The 17,667-nt window shown below is 39.0% G+C and overlaps 1 protein-coding gene across 1 annotated transcript in view; it reads right to left on the bottom strand.

Annotated features, from left to right (window-relative positions):
• The window catches only part of Cht7 (chitinase 7), a 30,119-nt gene that overhangs the window by 7,264 nt on the left and 5,188 nt on the right, over nucleotides 1–17,667 (bottom strand). Inside the window, exons 2-7 of the mRNA XM_043425879.1 lie at nucleotides 4,682–4,763; nucleotides 4,381–4,538; nucleotides 3,280–3,517; nucleotides 2,895–3,074; nucleotides 2,616–2,739; nucleotides 1,980–2,289 (exon numbers count right to left, since the gene is read on the bottom strand). Of these exons, the coding sequence (XP_043281814.1) occupies nucleotides 1,980–2,289; nucleotides 2,616–2,739; nucleotides 2,895–3,074; nucleotides 3,280–3,517; nucleotides 4,381–4,538; nucleotides 4,682–4,763 (1,092 nt within the window). The remainder of the gene's footprint in view (nucleotides 1–1,979; nucleotides 2,290–2,615; nucleotides 2,740–2,894; nucleotides 3,075–3,279; nucleotides 3,518–4,380; nucleotides 4,539–4,681; nucleotides 4,764–17,667) is intronic.

Below are 17,667 nucleotides of genomic sequence, written 5' to 3'. Positions count from 1 at the left end.
AAACCTTTAAGGAAATAGTTGAGGCATTAGAAAGAAAATGATGTCATCGCTTTTAAATCGACTGCATCTTATCAAGTGAAGTGTAAAAAAATTAGTTAAATTTTCAGTTTAGGAGCGTCGGTGCTGAGAAAAATCAATTTGGGCCAAATAACATGTAATCTTATGGAAGTCAAGACACATTCGGTGATATCTCCGTTAAAAATGATGCTAAAGATACGAAATTTTTTGGACAACATGAGCAAGGCTTGCCGAATAATGTCAATTTTTTCAGATTTATTAGGAGATTTGCTGAGATTATATTAATAATAATTCGTTTCCCGTGCAGTTTTTTGAGGCTAGGATCGTCACCGTCCGTGTTTTCGACTAAGCTTTCACCAGTTTTTCGTCTTTTTTCCCGACTCTTCTTTAAAGTGTATGCAAAACATTGCCAAACTGTAAACTGGCCTAACTTTTGAAAGGTACAGGTCATAAATTTGGGTAAAAAAAATGATTGTACGCGGAGAGACTTTTATAACAAAAATTACTGTGTTTTTATAGTAGCGTCGGACCGCGTCGATATTATAATAATAATCGCTACAGAGTGTGTCAAATAATGCAAAAGTTTGGGGAACCATTACCACAGTTCATAGTAAATAACGCGCTGTACTATATGAAAAATCAACACCGAGCGAATTTTTATTAAAAACATAGGAAAATGTAGAAATGATTTGATGAAAATTTAGGAGATAAGATAGCAGTCGTTTCTCTGTGCTTTACAAAAAATACCATAGTTTCGTATTTTCCCTTTTATACCGCGCTGAATTTTGCTCAATAACATGGCAAAATTCATGCGCCCACCAACTATATGAGGCGTTGCGAGTATAAACATGAAAATTAAGGTGGTTCCTCCACGAGACAGTTAAATTAGGAAATTATTTAAATTTGGCATACGTATTGTTTAACATATGAACAACACCTCTATAAAATTTCAACAAGTTTCACCATCCCGAACCCGAGATATATGTAATTGAAGTTGACTCAATTAACACGTAACATATGGACCATGCATAGGCAAACAGCACATTATTAATTCTACCGCTAGTACTAAAATTAGGAAGTTTATAAAAAACGAGGAGGAGCTAGAGCAGGATATCACAGATATTGTGAAAAAAAATCAAGGTGATTGACCATCTAGTTTGACAGATACAGTCTCGAGAAGTACGAAGGTTTAGGCTGCATACGATATATTTTGCAAGCGAACAAGCGAATGTCGTCTGTATAGACAACCTTTTCTGTGTGTTGAAGCGTAGCCCGGATAGTTCCGTCAAAAAATTTACTCGCGATGTCAGATCAAAAATACTTTCAGAATAAATTTTACGAAAGCAAACGATATTTGTACTATATCTGCTGGCACCGAGTACGTATATCGGGTCTTTACAAAGTTATCGATTACGATCCGAACAAATTATCAACCCTTTTAATATGCAGACGGTACATAACTTTTAGTTGGGGCTGTCGTAGGGGATCGACCTTAACCAGCGACACATAGTAAAATTTCAAGCAATTTGTCCAGTCCAATTCACCAATTTTTAACATTTCGCGAAAGACACGAGTGACATTCGGATATCGATACATCGTTCGAGATGTAAATTTTGCCTTTCGTACATAGTAAAATTTGAGAGAACTTCTTTCGGCATCAAAATTACAAATATGCACTTTGGTGAAATGTAATATATAATGGCGATATAGAACAGCGCTGCTATGAAACATAGCAAATTTTTCTAGCAAATTCATCCGAAATATTCGTATAAAAGTCTCTCCGTGTACGGCCTCAACTTCCTTAAGAGCGAAATACGCAGTTTAAAACTTTTTATTTGGAATTGACTTTGAAATTAGAAAATGCTTTTTGTAAAAACCTCGAAAATGGCGGCGTAGTAATTTTGACTATTTTGTTTCTCTCCGTGTTCAGAGAGTTGGGATCCCGCGAAGAAAATACTTGCCTCATAGTACGCGAGGAAGCCCGATTCTTTGGTATATTCGCCAGCTTTTCCACCCCCGCTGGCAGCGGCGTGGACCCGGAAATTGGAGGGATTCGAAAGAACGAAGGATCTCCCATACGTGGGCATTCCTATGATTAATTTTTCCTTCGGCGCTCCGAGCTTGACCCAGAGTGAGGCAGCGTGATCGACGCTCAGTTGTTTCTGGTACTCGGAATCCAACGAGGAGCTGAATAGTGGCGCGTTGTGGCCAGTCTCGCGCTCCCATTTACCGTGGAAATCGTAAGCCATCAAATTTATGAAATCCAAGTAGCTGCAATGCCAATTACGTCACGGTTTTAACGGCACAAAGTTACGCTTTCCATCCATCTTGTAAATTCATTTTTCCATGAATTTTCATTCACAAAAATCTTCATCGATCCCTGAGGCAAATTGATGAACAAACTTTTCGGCCGGACGCCCCTTCCAATCTTTTTTCTCTTGAATTAATAACGAGCTAGTCAAACCGTTGAATTTGGCTCGAAATTCCGACTTTGAAGTATTGAAATTCAGAAAATTTGGATTTTCAAATGAATTCATTGTACGCGAGCGTTTCTGATTTCGACCTTGAGAATGAAATTTCTACATTTTGGTAAATACCTCGCAACGGCGGGCACGTCGTATCCGCTTTTGATGTTATCTGGGCCAACGGGAACTGCAGCGGTGAGCAGCAGTCGTGGTTTCTTCCTCTCTTGGGCCTCGGCTTCGAAGGCTTCGCGAAGCTCTAGAAATTCCGAGCGTTTTAGTCCGAATGAAGAATTTGCGGAGTCGTTTTGATACAGGAGAAGTGAAATAGAATTGGGAGCGCCGAAAAAAAGTAGGAGCGCCTTAATTCGGTGGGATTTTGATTGACCAACGGCTCGAGGCCGATTTTAGTACCTTTCAAAAGTAAAACGTAATTTTTCTTGTCGTCGCCGCCCTTGGGGTATTCCCAGTCGATGTCGAGCCCGTCGAAATCTCGGTCGCGGAGATACGGTATCGCGCTGTAAATGAAAGTCTGCCTGGCGTACCGGGAGGACGACATTTCCTTGAACTTTTGAGTGCCAAAGGACCATCCACCTGTTTGAATTGAGAAGCGAAAAATCGAGTTTATTTTCTGCTCACTTTTCCAAAGCTTTCGTTCATTCGACTTGGTTAAACTACTCCGTGAAGTACGAAATCGATAAATGAATTCCGAAGCTACGAAACTCGGTTCATAATCCAATCAAATAGAGCCCGGAGCTTAAATCTCGTTTAAGCATCTCGAAGCATCGAAGCTACGAACCGATCGCAAGAAGAATCTTCAAGGACGGATTGGCCTTTTTGAGGTTCGTGATCCTCTCGTAAAGTCCAACTTTTCCATCTTTAGTCTCGTCGTTCGACTCGAAACTCGTCAGTTTATTTTTCTTCAGCCAACCGAACGCAAATATGACGTGAGTGCAGAGGTCGGGCTGGATGTCCTCGGGCGTAAATTTACCGATTTTCGTTCGATACTGCGACCAGTTTGTGTAGTAACACACGATCTGTTGAGATGGAGAGAGAAAGAGGGCCATGAGCATTGTGTAATTCGACCAGCAGCGAAGAAAAACGTTCGATACGAGCTCCGCCGAAAAACCCGTTTTTCCGAAAAAACTTGCCCAAAATTCAGACGAGAAAATGCAAAAGCTGCTGAAAAACTGCAGCTCGAAACGAGCGAGATGATTGCGGGCTTAAGGCGTTAAATCGCACGGCAAAAAGAAAATTTCTGAGAGCCAAGCGTCGATGCGTGACTGCTCTGCGAGAGGCTCGTGTCTCTAAGTACACGGCGTCTGGCCAAATTGCAAAGATCTTATGACCGAGCTGTGGCACGCGGAGTATAACGATCTCCAAGAATTGCATTCGCCAGGCGAGCGATAATCGTTGCTGGTACGATTTTCGCTATTATTCTCATTGCCGCGTTTTCTCGATCGAGAATTTTTCGAACCGGTGTCTGTCTGCGATTATTATCAATTTCATAATGATTTTTATCTTACTTACATTATTATTATAATTATCGAACAAAAGTATACGTAAACGATTGTACGCGAGCGTATGCGCCTGGCATAAACGCCAGAGCATTCTTCGACAGCCACCCTCGCGCTAGGAATAACTTTCGTTTTTCACGAGGTATTTATGATCATTGCTCGGGAACGAACACCTCGCGCGATCCGCGCGGATAACCGGAGAGTCACGTTTTTCCTTCGTAATCAATTTTTCAACATGGTTATGCTTCTACGTGTGTTTTAGAATGTGAATTATTGGACTTTATTTCGAATGCATTACGCAGTCTCGTCAACGTTTCACTCGCGTTTTGCGACTCTGACTTTCGTTATTTCGCTCATCGTTAGTCTTCCCTCCTTCGAATTACCTTGTAATCTGACGATTTTCCAGACTGCAGCTCATTCTTGTGACTCTTGTTGGACAGCCTGTTACGCGTAACTTTGAATCTGTTCACACTCGCCGATGCTTCTTGATCGCTGCTCAGAGACGACTGGGTCGTTGGCCTCCGGAACCTTTTCCTTGCGCCTGTAAAATGCGTTTCGATGTGAAAACATCGGAAGGGTTTTTTTTATATAGATTAATGTTTGAAATGATTTTCGTGGAATTTGAGGGCTCCGCGGGAAGCCAAAAGTGGAATTTTGGAGGGAAACGCTATTTCATTTGCTCACCTTCGACATTTTGTAGGATTCCAACGAGTATAAAAGCCAAGCAAATCAGTGCCGTTGTTCTCGTCACCGTGGCGAGTGACACCTGAAAAAAATCGAAAAATTCTGCTCAATCGGTTTTCTTCGCTGGAATAAAAAAGGGGCTTGAACGCGTTGCACGGATGCATAAAATCTTGAATTCTGACGAGTCCCTTCGCTCCGATACTTCGTTTGTACAGTTTTTAAAATAATTCTCCGCGATCGTGTCCGCGTCGAACGGAAAGCGCGTGGAATTTAATCGTGAAATATCCGCGACACCGGCCGCAACTACCAATAGAGACGTTGGGGAAAGCGATGTCTGCGGTATAAACTCGAGCCTCGTTCTCGTGCATTGAGATTTGTCGAGTCGCGAGCCAGGAATTTTTCGCTCAAAGATCACAGGCCAAATGCGCGGGAATCGAGGAGTAAAAATCGCTGAATTAATCATATTAATCATAATCGGAGTGAAATAACTTTGTGTAATGACAGAGCGTGCGCATACCAATCGACGAATCGCTCCCCAGGAAATCTATTTTCTCTTCAAGAACACGCGTTTATCTTCGATCATAATATTCATTCGATGTCGGCATTAACTTATCCTCGATTCTCAGCTCGAGCATTTTCTCTATGATAATTGATCCATAAATAGTATTGAAATACGCTCGTCTTTGATACTGTTTTACAAAGAATTATGAAAAATCGAGAGAAATCTCTTCGTTTCAATCCCCCGCAAATGCCAACGGATTCGCGTCCACGGAGAGAACCAACGGGCTGAAAAATATTCAATATTTTCCGAAATTTCCAGTTTTATAATAGTAAATATTGCAGATCGTTAAATTTACGGCAAGCGTGCTCAAATTTACGAAACGTTTAGTCAATTTTAACGTGCATTACCGTGTAAAGTCTCTTTTTGCTCCGATGCACTCTAAATCCAAGTGTGTTATTGCTAACACACGTTAAGTGTGTTCTGTACTTAGCGCCATAAGGAAACTATAGATTTTTAACACACCATAAAACGTGTAAAAAGTGACCACAAGAAATCTACAATTTGCTTACGGCATTAAGTACAGAACACACTTTACGTGTGTTGGCAATAACACACTTGGATTTACAGTGTGTGGGTATCGATCACTCGCTTCCGAAATCCGTAGCGCACTAAATCGGTGATTTACACACTTCAACAAAAGGGCTGAGCATATAAAAACAATGGAGAAATAGGCCGATTAGCGACAACATACCCTTATTGCCGTGTCCCTACACTCTAAATCCAAGTGTGTTATTGCTAACACACATTAAGTGTGTTCTGTACTTAGCGCCATAAGGAAACTATAGATTTTTAACACACCAAAAAACGTGTAAAAAGTGACCACAAGAAATCTACAATTTGCTTACGGCATTAAGTACAGAACACACTTTACGTGTGTTGGCAATAACAAACTTGGATTTACAGTGTATTATCGTACGGAAGTTTTGACGGTGCAGGGCAGTAAAATTCACCGTCGCGCTCGTGTAATATTTCGAAATAAATATTGAAATAATCTTCAAAAGTAGGGCACCTTTAACCGGTTGACTGGTGAACTTTTTTCCAGTTTTTGTGCCAAAACTGGTACGAGCCAGTATGTTACCGAAAATCACAATAATTTATTTTTGAGGGTTTTCGAGGTTGCCGATTCCATTTTCATGTGATAAAGCGTGAAATTTTCGCAGTGAAAAATTAACAAATTTCACCCTGAACCCTTATTTTTCACATTTTCGGGGATAGAGAATTTTGTTTGATTTCTATGAAAGAGTCCAGTGTGATAAAAAACTAAAATTTTCATGTCATGTATAGCATGAAAATCCATTGAAAAAACGAAAAATTTCACCCTCAACCTTCGATTTTCCCCATTTCCAAGGGTAGTGAGGTGAAAATTAAGTTCAAAAATCGACTCAGCGACCCAAAAAACCATGGCGTACCAATTTTTGTCCAAATCGGTTGAAAATTGAAAAAGTTATTTCAATATGCACACATATGATACAAAACCAGAATGGGCCCGATTTTTTTTTGTACATATATGACCCAATAGCAGTCAACCGGTTAAGGAGTTCCGGTGCATGTTAATAAATCTTAATAAATCGACAAAATTTGGTAATAACGTTCTTCAAGATGAAGTGCAAAAGCACAATTTTTTTCAAAATTTTCGTCTAAGTAGTTATCGAGTAATTAAGCATTGAAGCAGAGTTCTTATGACCGGAATGTTTACTTTAAACGCTGTGCTTGTACACATGACCTTTCGTGTTTAGTTACTCGATAACTGTGTAAAAGAAAAATCTAAAAAAAATATGTATCGTCGAGTTTGGTATTAAGGAGGGTGGATGACGAAATTCTCAAATAATCAGAATTTGATAAAATTTGGTCTTCACATTCTTTGGTATCGAGTATAGAAATAAATTTTTTTTCAAATTTTTTTACCACATGGTTATCGAATAAGTGAGCGTTAAGTCGGAATTCTTATGCACGAGATGTATAACTGTATGTATGTGAACTCTATGCTTATACAGGTGAACTTTAGTGTTCAATTACTCGAAAGCTATGTGGTAGAAAAATCTAAAAAAAATTCTATTGTCTTATATATTTTTAAAGAATACATTTGCGAAATTTTATTAAATTCTTATGATTTTGAAATTGTTAATATTTTTTGTATCGTCGATATTCACCCTCCTTAAAGAATATAATCACCAAATTTTATAAAATTCTGAGCTTTTTGAAATTTTTTGTTCTCAAGGTATAACTGGATGGATAGCTCGAGCAAAAATTATATCTGATTAGAGTTTCCGTACTTCGTGATGCGATAAAAATCTGAAAAAATTCAACAACATTTGGAAAGCTATGAACAACAATTATCAATAATAATATTGCCCAAAAGTTAATAACGAATTGTTTAAACAATTAATTATTCAATAATTTTGCGGTGACCATTGTTTTTTTTTACGAATCAAATGTGTGTATTTTTCCGAATGTTCATGAATTTTTTCAGAATTTTCGTCGATTTTTGAAATTTCTTGAAAAAATGTTGAAAAAACTTTTAAAAAATTTGAATTTTGGATATCTCTTAGAAGACATATTTACCATCAGTTTTGAAAAGTCTCAAGGTTGCTGGATCAAAAATGTACAAATATAGCCACTTAAAAAATTTAAAAAAGGGAATTTCAAAAATCCACGAAAATCCTGAAAAAAATCATGAGCATTCAGAAAAATGCGCACATTCGATTGGTAAAAAAAAAACAAGGGTTTACTGTAAAATTGTTAAAAAATTATTTATTTAAACAATTTATTAATAACTTTTGGGCAATATTATTATTGATAATTGTAGTTCATAACGTTCCAAATGTTGCAGAATTTTTTCAGTTTTTTATTGCCTCACGAAGTACGGAAATTCCGATCAGGTACAATTTATCGGCTGGGCTATCCATCCGCAGTGGCATGACAACATTGTATCGATGATTCGATGATAAATTAATCAAATTGAATAATCGCGAAAGGCTTGAATTCTCGACCAAGCAGTCATTTCGTCCGAGTCCTTTTTATTCTCGACGAGATAAAATTGCGTTAATTAAGTGAAGTTAATTTTTTTCCCCAAGGAGGATAATGAGCCGGAGATAATTGAATGGTACGAGGCTAATTTATGCGGTGATGCTTGACGCGCCTCAGCAGGCTGCTAGAGAAGAAGGGAATCGAGATCACGAATGTGAGTGAGAGGCTAAAAGTAATGATTCACGGTTCACTCGTCTCAGCGTTGATTTTTCCAGCGATCGTAAGTCGGAGGTTTCTCTGAGTGTGTCCAAGTGTATGGTGAAACTTGGCGTGGGTACCAGTCTCCAAGAGGACGAAGAATGCATCCCGCTGACCTTGCAACTTCTCTCTAATCAGAGCACGCTCATTACAGACGAAACAATCGTTCCTCTTTCCCATGAGTTTTCTCGCTTGGCCCCAATTACATTTCGCCTTAATCAACCTCGAGAATTTTCAAGCGTTTCGCGAGCCATTTTGCAACGAGAGTCCCCGCACATGGCAACAATAAGACAATAAACTCGTGCTCGAAACACCTCGAGAGACTAATAAACTCGACGTTGAAAACTCAGTCCCATTTTTCATATATTTATTATGAATTTTCTCACCATTAAAAATACACGAACAAACTTCATTGACGGAGGCATCGATATACCGCTGAGTTATAATCGGGTTTAACATCGGTACGATTCCCAGCATTCGATTCCGAAGATGAGCAAAAAAAATTCTCTTCGTTACTTTTCAATTAACGTTTTTTTTTTTTTCTTATTTTTAATGTTTTATTCATTTTTATCCATTTTATTTTATTTTTCGAATTAATCAATGAGAGTATAATTAAAATTAAAAATAATATTTTTAACCAATTCCCTGGTCACGTCCGTTGTAAGCAAGCTTCGAATGTACGATCACTTTGAAATTCATTAGAAACACTGCTTGGAAAATCATTTCGATTTATTAACAGCCGTTGCAAAGATGCGGAACTGAATTAAAACAGGCTTGAAAACATATTAGTTTTATCCAATTAAAAAGTTTCAAGTTATTTCAATAGCAGCGTTCGTAGTAACTTGTGCAGGCTGTCCCACATAGAATTTGGAGTTATCGATCGACTCTGAAGTCGAAGTGTCCAGTACCGTTGTTCGACCGGGCCAAGCAATCGTCGAAAAACTGACGGTAAAAGTAAAAGGATCGTTTTTGTAGGGCAGACAAAGCTCCTCCAGCTAGAGAAACTCTGGCCTTGGAACGATGTGGAAAAGCCTAAAAAATCCTCGACTTAAATCTCAAAGACGAGTTTCTCGAGGTCGAGGGTCTGAAATCTTCAACCAGGAAGTTCTGCTCCAGCGATTCTTCGATTGTCGAGGAGCAAAAATTTCACTCGAAATCCGTTTAATGTGTAATCGGAGTAAAAGCGAAGTTGGATGAATGAGAATAACTCGTCGAGAGGCCTCTCGAATAGAAAACGTGACGTTGGCTTGAGCATTCGAGCCGAGGGTGTCCGATGCCTGAAAGAGGCGAATGATCAAACGGCTCGAGGCAGGCTTGCGTTTCGTCACGGGACGTTACTCCCGGAGCAGCACGAGAATGTTTTCGATGCCGTCGCGAGTCGTACGAACGGAGGGACGATTCGTGCGGCGGCGACGAGTCGCGGGGAGAAAGGATGAATCCTTTCGAGGGATTTATTAACGAGGAAGAGGAATAATTGAAAAATGAGATTTTTTGTTCGCTCGCTCGTTAGAAATTCATGGTGAACCACAACTCGAGATTATATTTTCCACAAGATTTGCCATTTAAGGTGTGTATACAGGCATAGAAATGCCTGTTGGAAGCTCTGCAATTAACTAGTTGAAGTTTTTTCCTCAGTCATTTCTGAGCCAACCAGGAAGCTGGGGACGAGAGAGTCTCGATGACGCTGGCATTATAATATATCGCTTCGAAGGTGTGTGCTGAAAGACGTTGTGTGACGCAGAGCGCGCGCATAGATGAGCGCCGGAGCGCTCGGTCTCTTCCGAATAACGAGCGAAGGAGGAAGCTGCTCGAAAAATTATGATTGCACAGCGGTTAAGGGGCTGTACGAGTGGGAACAAAGGATACAAAAAATACTCCCGCAGAAAAGTGAGAGTCTGAAAACTCAACGCGAATCAACGCTTTTTTATAAACGATTATTCTCCCTGAAAAAGACACACACAAAACAGAAAGCATTCGCGTCAATAAAGAAAATAAATAATTGACGAAGTTGCGTGCGATGAAGCCAGCGCGCACAGTCAATTCGAGTGTCAAATTCTTCGTGAAAGTCGCGCAGTAATCGATGTTTTACTCTACGATGAATGTTTGCTGTTCCTTGTGCTATTGTGTGTCCTTGCTAAGCTCGTACACGACACACGATCCGCGAGTCTCGTTTCCTTTATAAATTCTCGCGTGTGTTGTTCCGACCGCGCCTAAGACGAGACGGAGAGGGAGAGACGCTTTATGTGTGTTCTTGGTTCGAAAGTACCGTAAACGCGAGATCTCCTGATCTCGAGTTTGCTCTTCGAGGCTCGTTTACTCGTTATTGCACTCGCGAGCGCGCGCGCGCGCGCGTGCGACAATTCCCCAACGTTTTCCCTCGATTAAACCTTCCGTTTAGCCTCTTCCTCGAAGCTTCGGCTCAACGAGGAGTCTTTAAATAAATATTGTTTTGTTGCTCGAGTGAGAGGCCGATTTAACGGGGAGGATCTCCAAAAAAAAAACGTCGAGGATTTTTTCTCACGTCCAACCACACGCGGACCTTTACTACTGCCATTTTTCACTCGGCTTCTCAACTCTCGATTCCCATCTCGCGTTCAGCGCTGCTCTTGTCATTTCCACGGCGTTCGACCCTCGCGGCGTTACGAGCTTGTCACGCATGTAAACTCCATTTAAGGGGCTACCCAACTTGGTTCATTCGAACACATGTTTTCAATCGAAAAGCCCGAATTGTTGAGTTCCTTGCTCCGAATAAGTCTAGGGCTCGCGAGCACACTTTCAATGGCCGTAAAATTCTCCACGAAAGCCAAAGACACTAAAAAAAGTTTCTTTCCTTGCTTCGTCAATTCATTTTCATCAATCATCACTCCGAAGAGTGACAACTCGACATTTATATTCGAATGGATGGAAAAAAAAAAAAAAAAAAAAAAAAATCGAACAAATGGATAAAAAGTAGCAAAATTTGACGTGCAGCATCCCACGCACGTGTGGCTCGCTCACTCGGGGTAAAATCGTAGGTGGGATAATATCAAGTTCCCCCAGCAGAATTTGCCCGAACAGCAGGGTGTTCGCAGGCTTCACCTTGATGGTATAGCCGACAAGAAGAAAAAGGAGGCGGGAAATAAGAAGTCGAAGAGAATAAGGAACCGAACGAGTCTACAAGGTTGACTTTTGGCCGGAGGTCACACGGAGACGGGTTAATATCTCGCCTTTCGTTTTGCGCCAGTGTACGTACGAGAAACATTGTGCGGAAGGTCCCTGAACACATCGGGATCACTGTTCATTCACGATGATACGCACCACGTTTTTTCGTTGTTTATTTAACAAAAAAATCGCCCTGAAATAATGATGCGAAGGTGAATTCTCGGTTTTAAACTCTATATGCGGAGTTGGTTGTAGCAGAACTCCTTGGCCAATGATTTATTGCGAAAGGGAACATTAAGGTAGTTGATACACGAAACCATTTTTATCGTAAGAAAGTCTCGAAAATTTAGACAGAGCTTAAATCGGCAGTCGACTGAAACGCGTATCAAATTTTTAAGTCTCGTTCTGGTTATTGAGACAAACTTGCTTAAATGTGAAGAAAAATACACAGGGTTTTAAGGACTATGCGTTAAAAATCGTTCATCTTTCCAAATAACGAATGAACGCTTCTTACGCTGAAGTACAATGAAGGTTTGCGAAAAAAATTTGAGACGATTGTCTAACTAGCAGAGGTGTGCTTCGATGATTAGGGATTCGAACTCACGAATTATTCGAAACGAATCGAATCGAATTATCCGATTCGAATGGTTCGAAAAATTCGAAAAATTTGAATTTCTTCTCAAATCGAGTGCTCAACTATCAAACTGAAATATATTCATTCCTTATGAATTTTGAAAAATATTCAAAAATTATTAAAAAAAACAAAAAGATTTTCCTTTTCAAGTAATTCTGCATGGGATTTCTTAGTCTTATTTCTATTCGTATGTTTGTTGGAATATTCATAATACATAGTTGAAAAAAACTCTCACAGTATTACTGTTTAATACTAATTGAATTAGTTAAATTATTTAATTAAAAATTAATTAATTGTTGTTTATTTGGCAATAAACAACAATCATTCTAATATTCGGTTTGAATTTCGAATCGATTCGAACGCTATTCGCACACCCCTACCAACTATGGTAATAAAGATATATTACCTTAAGATGATGGATCAGTCGGTAATCACAACCGTGAGTGCGAGAGAGATAGCTGCATATTTTGAACAGGAAATTTTTCCATATCGTTCGTCTGATCGAAAAAATAAAAATGTCATCGGATTTTTGCGATTGTGCTGCGTACAATGACATTTTTATTATTTTAATCGGACGAACGATGTCAAAGAGTTTCAATTTCAAAAATTCGAGGTGTGATTACCGACTGATCCAACATCTTAAGATGATCTTAAGATCATCTTCGTAATCATCTTAAGATGATGGATCAGTCGGTAATCACACCTCGAATTTTTGAAATTGAAACTCTTTGACATCGTTCGTCCGATTAAAATAATAAAAATGTCATTGTACGCAGCACAATCGCAAAAATCCGATGACATTTTTATTTTTTCGATCAGACGAACGATATGGAAAAATTTCCTGTTCAAAATATGCAGCTATCTCTCTCGCACTCACGGTTGTGATTACCGACTGATCCATCATCTTAAAGATTGAACGAAATTGGTAATGAGCACTCGTATAACCTCACATTTGCTCATTTCGCTGTTTTGTTTCTTCTTGGCTCCAAAGCGATTTTTCACATAAAAACTGTAGTATTTTAGCCAGGGACGAATGAAATTTGGGGTTCAGTCAGTGATGAATCCCCGATTAAACGAATGGCTTGTAATTTAATTCGCCTAAAAATAAGTTGGAAAAATGTATTTACAATTTCGAATTAATAACTCTGACATTAATTTAAAGTGATTATATCTTTAATTAGGAAGTGAAAAAAATCGATCCAATTTAGACACCCATAAAATACGACCCTTCGGGCATGATCTACCTTAAAAGTGACTTTAATGTACGAGAAGTTCATTGAAATGATTCCATAAAAAAGGCAACTAGGATAAACTTCATTGATTTTGTTACTTTCGGACACTGAGAAAGGAAATTTTTTCGTTCAACCAAATCCGTTTGATTTGACGAAAATGTAGCGGATCCGAGTGTCATTTTTTCGAAATCGTTTCGTGTTTGACATTGTGAAAAAATGGAGGCTCGAATCCACTGTATTTTCGTCCAACCGCATGGAGCTTGTTCGATGAGAAGAAAATTAGTTTTTTCTCTCAACGTTGAATATATCAAAGCTACACACCTCGCTACTGTGAAACGTAATTTCTTACTGAAATAAATAAAAAGGTATTTGCATGCGAGAATAAAATATTCGACATTCACACGAGGAATCTAAGTAGTTTAATATCCCTGGTGGAATAAATAAACGCGAATGACGCAATGCCCTTAACGTTTTATAAGTGTATTTTCCTACGTATTCCTCGGGAGTAATATTCGTTCGAATATTCCAGCATAAACGTTAGCACGACGACTTGAGTTTCGCGACGAATTCCTAATTAGCCCGTGTGGGGGGGGGGGGATTCGATTCCAGGAACATGAATATCGCCGGAGGCTGATGTCCTCGTATTATCGATAATCGCAAATTTGATACTGGTTACGTTTTTACTGAGGTCGTTAAAGCACATGGGACCACCTCAGTTTCTCTATTCGCCACTCTCGAGGTGCGAAAGTTTCGAAAAAATGATGACCGAATATACGGCGCGCGCTCGTTGAAATCGGAATGTCATTTGTGTCGATCGACGCGGCGATTGAATGTTCGACGATTCGATTTCCAGGGACTTTTCAACATTTTTCTTCCTTTAAAAATTTTCGTTGCTTCCTCACCGAGTTCAACTTACTTTTCTGACAAAATACGAAACCCCGAAAATTCGATTTTCGTAGAAAAAAATGTTGGCGTTAAACAGCATTAAAATTCAATTTCTGTTCGCCATGAAGTTTCCATGGGATGAGCGCACACTGAATGATTGACAAACTCATTGGACATGCCGGAAGAAACGATCGACCACGAGTGCTCGCCAAATGTTTATTTATATTCAAATACGATTTGAATGATTGTGCGAATGTGATTCACGCACCATTTGCATTTTTATTCGTCCTTTCGAAACGCACTGATTTTCTCGTTTCCATTTATCTACGAAACATCTCGCGAGGAGAAACAGAAGGGAGTGCGCGCGCAAAAAAATAATATGTAATATCTACAAAGGCCGATGGGAATTTATCAGAAACGAACGAAGCAAATCGAGACGCTTTCTAATATCCATTAAAGATCTGGACGCGTGCGTAACTCCCGTTCTCTGCGACATTGAAAGAGATCGGAATATATGAGAGCGTGCGTATACACAGAACATTCTCGTTTGTCAGTTTACACACAACTTATTAATCAGCGACGCTGCTTTCCATTCTGGAGCGCGATTTTTCCGTTATCTTCATACGCGAGGGCCGTACGATTGAGTTGATTTTACTCGGGAGCATTGGAAATTGGGAGGATTTTGATGGGGAGGAAAAAAAAATGTGGAAAATTGAAAAATTGCATTTCAGGCATTGAGGGTTTGTAAAAATGTTGAGAAACGTTCGAGAGGAATTCCCCGGCGAGAAAGATCGTTCCCAGTTTTCTAAACGAATACATGTGCGCAGAAGAAAAAGAATGTTGTCAAATTCGAAAGGATAAATGGCGTGGAAGTGAACACGGAGAAGGGTGAAAAAAGATTTCTAGAAATTGCTAATTTACGGAGATAAATTGAGCGGTCGTGATCGTTGGCGTTGCGGAGAATTCGTGCTTTTTTTTGTTCGCCACCTGGTCGGTGAGTGATACAAAAAGGTGAGAGAGGCAAACTTGTATCTCGATCTTATATACGTCGCGGCTGAACGATTCTCCAGACACACAAATGTGTGTTCGCCAAGTAGTTTTGTCGTAAGTCACGATATTTTCTACTTATATAAGACCCCTTGGTCGGTAGGTCGGTTCGCTCGCGGGTTTCTTGACGACAGGTGACTTGAGTATTATTTTAACGTCGAAGAATTGAAAATAAAATATTATTTTGCCCAGCGACTGAGCAAAAAAGAACGAACTCGTTATTTTTCGAGGTTTTTACGAAACTGTGATCGACCTCACACTCGAGCCGGACCAGTTTTGCTCGAGGAAAACTAGTTCCGCCTGGCATCGCAGGACTGATCGGTAACGCAAGTTTATTTTGACGGCATCGTCGAGAATTTTGAATCCAGTGTGAGGTGGCCGATTGCTGCTAGTAGTCCAGCAATTTCAGAACTAAAAATGGGTTCGTTGAACAGAAAATCAAGTTTGTGTGACTTGAGACGGCGAGCGTTGGACGCCATTTTGAGAAACGTTTTTTTGAAAATATCTCGGAAACGGTGAGTTTTGCAATAAAAATGGTGAGAACCTTTTTTGTGGGAAATCAATTTTGCTATCTTTTTTATTTCAAATTTTTTTCTCGATTGTTAATATTTTCCGAGATATACTCGATTGAAAAAGCCGAATTTTTGTTTTCGGAAAATATCTCGACAACTTTCAGAAATACGAAGAAAAAAGTATTGTGATGAAAATTTTGTATAGCTTTTGAACTTCGAGCTCGTTTCTTCCATTTTTCTATAGTAAGCAGTCTTCAGGTAGCACGGAATAAGAGCATCAAATTCAAAGTTGCTCTTTAAAACTGTCCTTCCGAATCCTGAATGAATCGATGAATCAGCATTGTTTTTTATTCCTCGATCGTTCAAAAGTACGGTTCGCTATTTTTTCGGTCGAATTTATCCTCATTTCTCGTGGCAATGATCGATGCTAATCCTCATAAGTTAAAATCTCGCTGTCGAAAGAGAATTGAACCATAAGAGGTGGTAAAAAGTGTTGAAACTTTTATGACAATTCGGACATCCTTAAGTGCTCGTCCGTAATCGAAGTCGGCGACAAATTATTCCGAATTGAAACCCGCAAGTAGAAAAAATGAAGAAACTGGAAAAGAGTTTTCGTCCGACGATGACGAGGCTTTTCAGTCCACTGGCGCGCGATCCAACCGGCGTCGCAGGATTTGACGAATCAAGTTTGAGATTTTAAGGTAGATCGTGCCCGAAAAATCGTATTTTATGGATGTCTGAATTGGATCGATTTTTACTCCCTAATTAAAGATATTATCACTTTAAACTACTGTCAGAATTATTAATTAGAAATTGTAAATAAATTTTTTCAACTTATCTCGCGGCGAATGAAATTACAAGCCACCAATTAATCGAGGAACCCCAAATTTCATTCGTCCCTGGCGAAAATACAACAGTTTTTTATGTAAAAAATCGCATTAGAGAGCGCAACGGGAAATGGATCGAGAAAAAAGTATTAATAAAAAGACAGAAGGCTGTGACAGGAATGGAACCAAGCCAAGAAGAAACAAAATGCCGAATTAAGCAAATGTGAGATTATACGAGTGCTCATTACAAATTTCGTTCAATCTTCGAGTCAATATATCTTTATTACTATAGTAAAACAATCGTCTCGAATTTTTTTCGCAAACCTTCGTTATACTTCATTGTTATTGTGAACGTTTTTCATAAACTTCGTAAAAGGCGTTCATTCGTTATATGGAAAAATAAACGATTTTTTACGCATAGTGTATTTTTCTTCATATTTAAACACGTTTATTTTAAGGAGGGTGGCTGCATTCGTCAAAATGATAAGAAATTGACCAAATTTGGTGATAATGTTCTTCAACCTCAAGTGCGAAAAGACAATTTTTTTCAAAATTTTCTTCTCCTTAGTTATCGAGTAATTACGCATTGAAGCAGATTTCTTATGCGCGGAATGTATACCTATATATATGAAAACTTATATACGTAAACTTTAGTGATAAATTACTCGATAACTGTGCAGAAGAAAAATCTTAAAAAATTAGTATTTTCAAATTTGGCACTAAAGAATATGTTCACCAAATTTTATAAAATTCTTATCATTTTGATATTTTTAATGTATTTAACATGGTTTAGCATGGCAAGATTGTATCGTCGCTAGCCATCCTCCTTAATAACCGATAAGACAGAGCCTTTAAAATTTGATAAGCGTGTCAGTCGACTGGCGATTAAAACTCTGATGTGTAAATTTCGAGACTCGCTTC

This window comes from Venturia canescens, chromosome 8 (assembly GCF_019457755.1).
Source record: "Venturia canescens isolate UGA chromosome 8, ASM1945775v1, whole genome shotgun sequence".
NCBI lineage: Eukaryota > Metazoa > Arthropoda > Insecta > Hymenoptera > Ichneumonidae > Venturia > Venturia canescens.
This window is presented reverse-complemented; position numbering and strand designations above follow the sequence as displayed.